Genomic DNA, 10,318 nt, shown 5'->3' with positions numbered 1-10,318 from the left:
GGTTCTGAGGTCCAGAGAAGGTTCCCTGTGGTCCAGAGAAGGTTCTCCAAGGTTCTCCTGAGGTCCAGAGAAGGTTCCCTGGGGTCCAGAGAAGGTTCTGAGGTCCAGAGAAGGTTCTGAGGTCCAGAGAAGGTTCCCTGTGGTCCAGAGAAGGTTCTCCAAGGTTCTCCTGAGGTCCAGAGAAGGTTCCCTGAGGTCCAGAGAAGGTTCTGAGGTCCAGAGAAGGTTCTCCTGAGGTCCAGAGAAGGTTCTGAGGTCCAGAGAAGGTTCTCCTGAGGTCCAGAGAAGGTTCCCTGAGGTCCAGAGAAGGTTCCCTGAGGTCCAGAGAAGGTTCTGAGGTCCAGAGAAGGTTCTCCTGAGGTCCAGAGAAGGTTCTGAGGTCCAGAGAAGGTTCTCCTGAGGTCCAGAGAAGGTTCCCTGAGGTCCAGAGAAGGTTCTGAAGTCCAGAGAAGGTTCCCTGAGGTCCAGAGAAGGTTCTGAAGTCCAGAGAAGGTTCCCTGAGGTCCAGAGAAGGTTCCCTGAGGTCCAGAGAAGGTTCTGAGGTCCAGAGAAGGTTCTGAGGTCCAGAGAAGGTTCCCTGGGGTCCAGAGAAGGTTCCCTGGGGTACAGAGGAGGTTCTGAGGTCCAGAGAAGGTTCCCTGGGGTCCAGAGGAGGTTCTGAGGTCCAGAGAAGGTTCCCTGAGGTCCAGAGAAGGTTCTGAGGTCCAGAGAAGGTTCCCTGAGGTCCAGAGAAGGTTCCCTGAGGTCCAGAGAATGTTCCCTGGGGTCCAGAGAAGGTTCTCTGGGGTCCAGAGAAGGTTCCCTGGGGTCCAGAGGAGGTTCTGAGGTCCAGAGAAGGTTCCCTGAGGTCCAGAGAAGGTTCCCTGGGGTCCAGAGAAGGTTCCCTGAGGTCCAGAGAAGGTTCTCTGGGGTCCAGAGAAGGTTCCCTGGGGTCCAGAGGAGGTTCTGAGGTCCAGAGAAGGTTCCCTGTGGTCCAGAGAAGGTTCTGAAGTCCAGAGAAGGTTCCCTGAGGTCCAGAGAAGGTTCTCCTGAGGTCCAGAGAAGGTTCCCTGAGGTCCAGAGAAGGTTCCCTGAGGTCCAGAGAAGGTTCTGAAGTCCAGAGAAGGTTCCCTGAGGTCCAGAGAAGGTTCCCTGAGGTCCAGAGAAGGTTCCCTGGGGTACAGAGGAGGTTCCCTGAGGTCCAGAGAAGGTTCTGAGGTCCAGAGAAGGTTCTGAGGTCCAGAGAAGGTTCCCTGGGGTCCAGAGAAGGTTCCCTGGGGTACAGAGGAGGTTCTGAGGTCCAGAAAAGGTTCCCTGGGGTCCAGAGGAGGTTCTGAGGTCCAGAGAAGGTTCCCTGAGGTCCAGAGAAGGTTCTGAGGTCCAGAGAAGGTTCCCTGAGGTCCAGAGAAGGTTCCCTGAGGTCCAGAGAATGTTCCCTGGGGTCCAGAGAAGGTTCTCTGGGGTCCAGAGAAGGTTCCCTGGGGTCCAGAGGAGGTTCTGAGGTCCAGAGAAGGTTCCCTGAGGTCCAGAGAAGGTTCCCTGGGGTCCAGAGAAGGTTCCCTGAGGTCCAGAGAAGGTTCTGAGGTCCAGAGAAGGTTCTCTGGGGTCCAGAGAAGGTTCCCTGGGGTCCAGAGGAGGTTCTGGGGTCCAGAGAAGGTTCCCTGTGGTCCAGAGAAGGTTCTGAAGTCCAGAGAAGGTTCCCTGAGGTCCAGAGAAGGTTCTCCTGAGGTCCAGAGAAGGTTCCCTGAGGTCCAGAGAAGGTTCTGAAGTCCAGAGAAGGTTCTCCTGAGGTCCAGAGAAGGTTCTCTGGGGTCCAGAGAAGGTTCTGAGGTCCAGAGAAGGTTCTCTGGGGTCCAGAGAAGGTTCCCTGGGGTCCAGAGGAGGTTCTGAGGTCCAGAGAAGGTTCCCTGTGGTCCAGAGAAGGTTCTGAAGTCCAGAGAAGGTTCCCTGAGGTCCAGAGAAGGTTCTCCTGAGGTCCAGAGAAGGTTCCCTGAGGTCCAGAGAAGGTTCTGAAGTCCAGAGAAGGTTCTCCTGAGGTCCAGAGAAGGTTCTGGGGTCCAGAGAAGGTTCCCTGGGGTCCAGAGAAGGTTCCCTGAGGTCCAGAGAAGGTTCTGGGGTCCAGAGAAGGTTCTGGGGTCCAGAGAAGGTTCTCCTGAGGTCCAGAGAAGGTTCCCTGAGGTCCAGAGAAGGTTCTCCTGAGGTCCAGAGAAGGTTCCCTGAGGTCCAGAGAAGGTTCTCCTGAGGTCCAGAGAAGGTTCCCTGAGGGTTTGAGGAACTAAAGCCTCCAGAGTTCCTGCTCGGTTGTGTTCTGCAGTTTCTGACAGTTTATTTAAAACATTTAATTTCAGTTTTATATTTAAAGCATTTCAGATAAAGTCCGATTCACTTCGGTTCAGTTTTATTCATTTTGCATAAAATAATCCAATATCGAGCCAGTTTTAAAACGTCGGTGAGGAAACCAACAGGTTTTAATTAGAACAGAAAAGTCAGATTTTGACAGTTAATCCGCTCAAAGGTCAGATTTAATCCCAGTTTTTCACGTAACCCCTAACCCACCCACACAAATGTGTCGTCAAGCTAAAGAAGCCACAAAAACCTCAGGAGACTGTGAGGCAGCCAGGGTGGATGGAGCCTTTAGGGTCACAAACTTATCTCATGCTGCTTTACATTTACTGGCATCCAGAATATTTATTCTGTCAGAAAATATCACAAATCAAATGATGGTTCCCTCCTACTTAAGCAGAAACACTGAAGCTTGCCTCTACACCAAGCTTCCAACACTGGACCGGTCAGTGCTTTGTTTTCTCCCTTAAAAGGTTATTATTTCCTGGACTTACCCCCATCAGAGCTTATGTTACATCATGAGTCACCTTTTTGCGTTGTGGACCTTTAATAAAACATTCACTCAGTTACATTCATGTCATTCATCCATCTCAGTGCCATCGGATGCCAAAGGAAATATAAAGAGCAGAGCGCTTGTACAAGTGTTGAGGTTCCTGACTGATGCTGGCAGATGGTAATAGAGTCTAATGGCTTTGGGATAGAAGCTGTTCGTGCATCTTGTTGTGCGTGTTCTGATGGACCGACAGCTGAGGGCAACAGTTCCAACGGATAGTTGGCAGGATGGGACGAGTCTTTCAGGATGCTGTGTGCCTTCTTCAGGCATCGAAGTTGAACATGGCGTCCATAGCCTGGTCTATTTGTTGCTGTGTGTCGCCCACCTGGCCCTTATTCTGAGTTTCTGTCTGAATTCTCAGTTTTTATCCCAGTTAGTGCTGAGTACAGATAAAGTCATTGTAGTGACTTTAATATTCATGTAGATGTTGAAAATGACGCCTAAATATTAACTTTAATTCTATATTAGACTCTATTGGATTTTCTCAAAGTGTTCACAGACCGACTCACTGCCTTAATCACACCCTTGACCTTTGACCTATGGCATTGAGAGTGAACAGTTAACAGTGTTCCCTCATAACTCTGTCTTATCTGACCATTTTTTAATAACTTTTGAGTTTACATTACTTGACTACACGGCTTCTGAGAAGAATTCTACATATAGAAGGTGTCTGTCAGAGAATGCTGTAACCAGATTTAAAGAGTTGATTTCATCATCCTTTTCTTCACTGCCATGTGCAGATATGACAGAGGACGGCTACCTAAACTTTACTCCAGTAGAACTTGACTCTCTTGTTGACAGCACTATAGCTTCAATGTTGCCCCTGAACAGGAAGGTAATCAGTTGGTCAGACTACCAGCACGGCATAAACACCTGGATGACTCCATTTTCTGCTTCTAAATGCAGACAAACTGAAGTTATTGTCTTTGGACCTTCGGGAAGAAATTTCTCGCAGCTGCTGCTGTTCAACTATTGGCCGCCAGGTGGCGACCTCACGCCCATCCTGAGTTAAAGCTGCCAGAAAAGGAGAAGAAGATGCTCGGTGGTGATTGGTTGTGGAGAGGGGCGTGCTGCAGAGGGGAAAGATGGCGGCGGTGACCAGAAGCTCCTTCAGTGTGTTTAGACGGCTGGTGAGAAACAAACTTGTTTAAAGTTCACGCGCAGCGGCTTTTCTGCGCACGTGCTGCTGTTGCAGATGCTCGCTGCGGCAAACGCTGCATGACGCCGTCGCTGCGAAGCTCGCGCTCATCTCGTTAACCATTGTGCTAATTTTGATGCTAATAGGCTAGCTGCTAACAGTTCTGTCAGAACTCCTTAAAAACACACCGAGGGTTGTTGACATTCAGCGGTTCTGTTGGACCTCCTCTGTCTTTAGTTAAAGACGTCCAGAATCAGCGGTTCGGCCCTTTTTGGTGCTGCTTCTGCGTCTCCTGTTTCAGTCAAAGAGTCTGAATAATGAAAAAAGAAACCGGCACCAGATTATGCGAGATTAGTCTGACCCAAACGGTGAAGGAGCCGAACCCGCACAGGACCCGGATACTGTAGGCAGTTAAAGTCAGTAAAGTTTCTGCTTTAATGGGAACAGTCGGAACCAACAAGTCACAGAACACTTTAATTAGACCGTGACATGTGCGCGTGTTGTTCAGCTGTTCGGTGTCATTTTATTGAGTTTTATTTAAAAAGGACCAAATCACAACAAGTTTCATCTCAGGACACTTCAGAGATAGAATCCAATTCATTCTAACGCAGTCACAACCCAATCAAATCCACTTCATTAGATTTCTTACTTTATTCTAATTCATACAGAGACATTTAACAGTTTTATAGCTCAGCGGTGTTTCTCAGTTCCGGTCCTGCATGTTTCCCTCCTGCACGCCTGATCCAAACGAACTCTGGCTGCAGGGTTTTGGATCAGCTGGAGGCTTTCAGAGACTCTGTGGGACAGAACAATAATAAGGAATTACAGCAGTTCAGTCCTGAAGGAGCAGATGCATGGAGCAGCTTCTCTGCTCTGAGACTCTGAGGATGGAGGGAAACCCAAACCCACGGAGCAGTTTTTTCATCTCAGACAGAAACCCGACAACACGAGGCCTCACCTTTGTGTGAGACATGAGACAACCGACGGGTTCTGACCGCTTTCTGTTCTCTCTCTCAGCTGAGTCAGCAGTACTGCCGCCGATGTTTCCGGCTGCAGAACTTCAGGTCCAACAGAACCGTGCAGCCGCTGACCTTCACATGGGACAGAAACCTCCAGGTGTTCAGCAGCAGGTCGCTGCACAGCGCCGCCGGTAAGTCCAGCCCAGCAGAACCCGCTCACCTGGCCACAGCCCGGCAGGTGATTTATCTGTAGATAAAACCTGTTGCAGCATGATGTCATCAAACCGTAATGATGTCATCAATGAAGTTACCACAACAAGGAGTCCGGGCTTGTTGCTCTGGTCTCACAGGGGCCTCCAACCTGTAGATTTTATCTGTTACCACCCAAAGAAGGCGCCACATCTGCAGATAAAACCTGTTGCAGCATGATGTCATCAAACCGTAATGATGTCATCAAACAGTAATGATGTCATCAAACAGTAATGATGTCATTGAATGTGTCACCATTGTGCTTTTGGCAGTGTGTCGAGGACCCATCGTTCAGTTCAAACTGTCAGACATCGGAGAGGGAATCATGGAGGTGACGGTCAAGGAGTGGTACGTGCACACACACACGTGCACACACACGTGCACACACACACACACACATGCACACACCTGGAACCAATAGCTGCATTCAGAGTTCTAAGTCCTTCCCCAGGGGAACCGTTTAATTTGCATTCTCACATGAGTCGGGGGCCTCGACAGGGACTGATGTGACGCCGCCGCCGACAGACGTGTTACTTTAGCGCCACTCAGCAACAGAACAGAACCCGGGAAAGTAAGGAGAGAAGGAAACAACACAAGAAGCTAACATGGAGAGCGAGGAGGCCACCGTGTTCCTTATTAAACATTTCAGAGAAGGGGCGGAGCTACAGCCACCAAACACCTACATCATGTTCCTGTGGAGCCCAGGAAAGACCCTGAAGGAGCTGAAATGGTTCCAGGAACTGAGGGCCGTGGTCCCTGGTTCCTGAGGGCCGTGGTCCCTGGTTCCTGAGGGCCGCGGTCCCTGGTTCCTGAGGGCCGCGGTCCCTGGTTCCTGAGGGCCGCGGTCCCTGGTTCCTGAGGGCCGTGGTTCCTGAGGGCCGTGGTTCCTGAGGGCCGTGGTTCCTGGTTCCTGAGGGCCGTGGTCCCTGGTTCCTGAGGGCCGCGGTCCCTGGTTCCTGAGGGCCGCGGTCCCTGGTTCCTGAGGGCCGTGGTTCCTGAGGGCCGTGGTTCCTGAGGGCCGTGGTTCCTGAGGGCCGTGGTTCCTGAGGGCCGTGGTTCCTGGTTCCTGAGGGCCGTGGTCCCTGGTTCCTGAGGGCCGCGGTCCCTGGTTCCTGAGGGCCGCGGTCCCTGGTTCCTGAGGGCCGCGGTCCCTGGTTCCTGAGGGCCGCGGTCCCTGGTTCCTGAGGGCCGCGGTCCCTGGTTCCTGAGGGCCGCGGTCCCTGGTTCCTGAGGGCCGCGGTCCCTGGTTCCTGAGGGCCGTGGCCCCTGGTTCCTGTAAGTCCGAATGAAAAAACGTCCCGATTCCTGAAAAGGTTCCAGGAGCTGCAGAAGGTTCCTACAGTGGGAACGAGCCGATGGAGAGGCACCCCCCAGCTTCACAAAAGGCCTCTTTCTGCCTCTTCTTTCTGCTGTGAGAACATGGCCCAACAGAGAGCTAAAGCTGGCGTGTTTCATCTCACAGGTACGTCAAGGAGGGCGACAAAGTGTCTCAGTTCGACAGCATCTGTGAGGTGCAGAGCGACAAGGCATCGGTCACCATCACCAGCCGCTACGACGGGGTCATTAAGAAGCTCTACTACGATGTGGACGCCACCGCCCTCGTGGGCAAACCACTGGTCGACATCGAGACTGAGTCCAGCTCAGGTGAGTCACCAGCAGCTGGTTTCACTGCTCTGTTCCTGGAAGTTCTGCAGGCTGACGTCTGAATGTCGTTCAGAGGTCATCCAGGAGGAAGACGTGGTGGAGACGCCCGCCATGGCTCGAGAGGAACACACCCACCAGGAAATCAAAGGTCACAAGACCCAGGCCACACCCGCCGTCAGGCGCCTCGCCATGGAGAACAACGTGAGTCTGCCTCCTACCAATCCTGCCCCGGTCCTTTCTGAGAGGTTTCGGTGTCCTTCCTGTTTTAACCTGTCAGTTATGTCAGTTATTCCTGCTTTCCTCCCACTGCATCTTCTCAGTATTCCAGTTATTGTTCCAGTCTTTCACAGCTCAGAGTCTCTAAGCATTTTGTTTTGTCCTGTCAGATTAAACTCAGCGAGGTGGTGGGGACGGGGAAGGACGGACGGATCCTGAAGGAGGACATTCTGAACTTCCTGGCCAAGCAGACTGGAGCCATCTTGCCCCCGACCCCGTTCCAGGAGATCCAGACTCCAGGTCCAGCCCCCACTGCTGCTGCTCCTGCTGCCAAACCTGTGAGCCCTCAGGCAGCAGCTAAACCTCCCCCCGCCACACCCAAACCCGTCTTCACCGGCAAGGATGTGACTGAGCCACTCAGAGGTGGGAGTTTACTGAGGAATCTGAGCTTTGCAGGCATGTGAGACGAGTGTCCCGGGGAATTAAGGGAGTCATCTGTCTGCAGGTTTCCACAAAGCGATGGTGAAGACCATGACGGCGGCGCTGAAGATCCCTCACTTTGGCTACTGTGACGAGGTAGACCTGAGCCGGCTGGTGGCTCTGAGGTCGGAACTGAAGTCCATCGCTGATAGCCGGGGGGTGAAACTCAGCTACATGCCCTTTTTCATCAAGGTGAGGCCAAGAGGTTAGAGACCGTGATGCTTTGGTTTTAACTGGGTACCTAACGGTGGGCTTTGGCTGGTTCTCAGGCCGCCTCCCTTGGTCTCCTCCACTTCCCGATCCTGAATGCTTCAGTAGATGACGGCTGCCAGAACATCACCTACAAGGTGAGCACACAGTGTTTGACAGGATCGGCACAGCAGCAGCTGTTCAGGTGAGGATGAAACGACTTTTTGTGCTGCAGGCGTCTCACAACATTGGGCTGGCCATGGACACCAGTCAGGGTCTGCTGGTTCCTAACGTGAAGAACGTTCAGCTGCTCAGCGTGTTTGAGGTCGCGCAGGAGCTAAACCGTCTGCAGGCGCTGGGCTCCGCCGGGCAGCTGAGCACCACCGATCTGACCGGGGGAACCTTCACGCTTTCCAACATTGGATCCGTGAGTCCAGCACTGTTGTCCGACTCTGTGTCACTGCTGTTAACCAAGGAGGTGGAGCTCTGCTGTGACTAAGATGAACTTGTGGTTTTATCCAGATTGGAGGGACATACGCCAAACCAGTCATTCTTCCTCCTGAGGTCGCCATCGGAGCACTGGGAAAAATCCAGGTGAGTTCGTAACCAAAGTCTCTTCTAGTTTCCAGTTGGCTGGAACAGTTGGACTGCGGCTCCAGCTGCGGCTCCAGCTGCGGCTCCAGCTGCGACTCCAGCTGTGGCTCCAGCTGCGGCTCCAGCTGCGGCTCCAGCTGCGGCTCCAGCTGTGACTCCAGCTGTGACCCCAGCTGTGACTGACTGACTCCAGCTGTGGCTCCAGCTGCGGCTCCAGCTGTGGGTCCAGCTGTGACTCCAGCTGTGGCTCCAGCTGTGGCTCCAGCTGCGGCTCCAGCTGTGACTCCAGCTGTGACCCCAGCTGTGACCCCAGCTGTGACCCCAGCTGTGGCTCCAGCTGTGGCTCCAGCTGTGGCTCCAGCTGTGGCTCCATCTCTGGCTCCAGCTGCGGCTCCAGCTGTGACTCCAGCTGTGGCTCCAGCTGTGACTCCAGCTGCGACTCCAGCTGCGGCTCCAGCTGTGGCTCCAGCTGTGGCTCCAGCTGCGGCTCCAGCTGCGGCTCCAGCTGTGGCTCCAGCTGCGGCTCCAGCTGCGGCTCCAGCTGTGACTCCAGCTGTGGCTCCAGCTGTGTTCTCTGCAGCTGTTTCACACATTGCTAACGTGCCTCACCTGTGTGTGCAGGTGTTGCCGCGGTTTGCCACCGATGGTCAGGTGATCCGAGCTCACATCATGAACGTCAGCTGGTCAGCAGATCATCGCATCATCGACGGCGCCACCATGTGCCGCTTCTCCAACCTGTGGAGGGAGTACCTGGAGAACCCGGCCAGCATGGTGCTGGACCTTAAATAGACTGAGATTTCCCATCAGCCCTGGTGGGGACGAGACGCCACACTAACAAACCCCTTAGCCCCGCCCACCCACCACCTTCACTTCCTCTTCCTGTTTGAGGCCTTTTTCCTGTCGCTTCCTTGATTCCTTTAAGCAGGGCGCTGGGGGGAAGGGTTAGCCTGTCAGTCAGTGTCACCATGACGACACTCAGAGTAGGTAGAAGCAGTTTACTTTGTTTAGCTTTGGATTTCAGAGTGAAGGTTTAAATGTGTCGTCTCTCAGAAGATCTGGCTGACCCAGTCCGACTGTGACTCAAAGCAGTTCCTCCTCCTCCTTCTCCTCCTCCTCCTTCTTCTTCTTCCTCCTTCTTCTTCTTCCTCCTTCTTCTCCTCCTCCTCCTCCTCCTTCTTCTTCTCCTCCTTCTCCTCCTCCTCCTTCTTCTTCTCCTCCTCCTCCTTCTCCTCCTCCTCCTTCTTCTTCTTCTCCTCCTCCTCCTTCTTCTTCTTCTCCTCCTCCTTCTTCTTCTTCTTCTCCTCCTCCTTCTTCTTCTTCTTCTCCTCCTCCTTCTTCTTCTTCTTCTCCTCCTCCTTCTTCCTCCTTCTTCTCCTCCTCCTTCTTCTTCTTCCTCCTCCACTTCCTTCTTCTTCTCCTCCTCCTTCTTCTTCTCCTTCTCCTCCTCCTCCTTCTTCTTCTCCTCCTTCTCCTCCTCCTCCTCCTCCTCCTTCTCCTTCTTCTTCTCCTCCTCCTCCTCCTCCTTCTCCTCCTCCTTCTTCTTCCTCCTCCTCCTTCTTCTTCCTCCTCCTCCTTCTTCTTCTCCTCCTCCTCCTTCTTCTTCTTCTCCTCCTTCTTCTTCTTCTCCTCCTTCTTCTTCTTCTCCTTCTCCTCCTCCTCCTTCTTCTTCTTCTTCTCCTCCTCCTTCTTCTTCCTCTCCTCTTCCTCCTTCTCCTCCTCCTCCTCCTCCTTCTTCTTCTTCACAGTGAAACGTGTCGCAGGTCTTTCATGCTTCAGGTGAGGTCACTTTTTTCCTCGTCAGCTGAGACTCCATCAGGTGTGAAACTTCCTGCCTCAGATCCGTTATCCGCCTCTGATGAGGGAGGAGAACACTTTGAGGTTAAAGGTCGGTTAAACGAGGCTGAGGAGCAGGAAGTGTCAGTCTGATCTGGTCTCATATAAAACCGAGAGGGCATCCAGAACCGACCCGTCTTT

The 10,318-nt window shown here is 53.1% G+C and overlaps 1 protein-coding gene across 1 annotated transcript; it reads left to right on the top strand.

Annotated features, from left to right (window-relative positions):
* Nucleotides 1-3,902: 3,902 nt before the first annotated feature.
* On the top strand, nucleotides 3,903-9,695 carry dbt (dihydrolipoamide branched chain transacylase E2). The gene is made up of 11 exons (XM_072388816.1): nucleotides 3,903-4,005; nucleotides 5,031-5,163; nucleotides 5,494-5,569; nucleotides 6,684-6,865; nucleotides 6,939-7,066; nucleotides 7,252-7,504; nucleotides 7,587-7,753; nucleotides 7,831-7,908; nucleotides 7,986-8,177; nucleotides 8,273-8,344; nucleotides 8,966-9,695. The coding sequence occupies exons 1-11, from the start codon at nucleotides 3,961-3,963 to the stop codon at nucleotides 9,131-9,133; spliced, it is 1,494 nt and encodes a 497-aa protein (XP_072244917.1). The 5' UTR covers nucleotides 3,903-3,960; the 3' UTR covers nucleotides 9,134-9,695.
* The last annotated feature ends 623 nt before the right edge of the window (nucleotides 9,696-10,318 follow it).

This window comes from Leuresthes tenuis, unplaced genomic scaffold (genome assembly GCF_036924035.1).
Source record: "Leuresthes tenuis unplaced genomic scaffold, fLeuTen1.0.hap1 SCAF_7, whole genome shotgun sequence".
NCBI lineage: Eukaryota > Metazoa > Chordata > Actinopteri > Atheriniformes > Atherinopsidae > Leuresthes > Leuresthes tenuis.
This window is presented reverse-complemented; position numbering and strand designations above follow the sequence as displayed.

Bases quoted from the DNA above. Each gene is read 5' to 3' on its own strand.
- dbt (XM_072388816.1), top strand. From the start codon at position 3,961: ATGGCGGCGGTGACCAGAAGCTCCTTCAGTGTGTTTAGACGGCTG. The intron at 5,570-6,683 runs GTACGTGCACAC...TTCATCTCACAG, and splicing joins GAGGTGACGGTCAAGGAGTG to GTACGTCAAGGAGGGCGACA. The intron at 7,067-7,251 runs GTGAGTCTGCCT...TTGTCCTGTCAG, and splicing joins GCCTCGCCATGGAGAACAAC to ATTAAACTCAGCGAGGTGGT.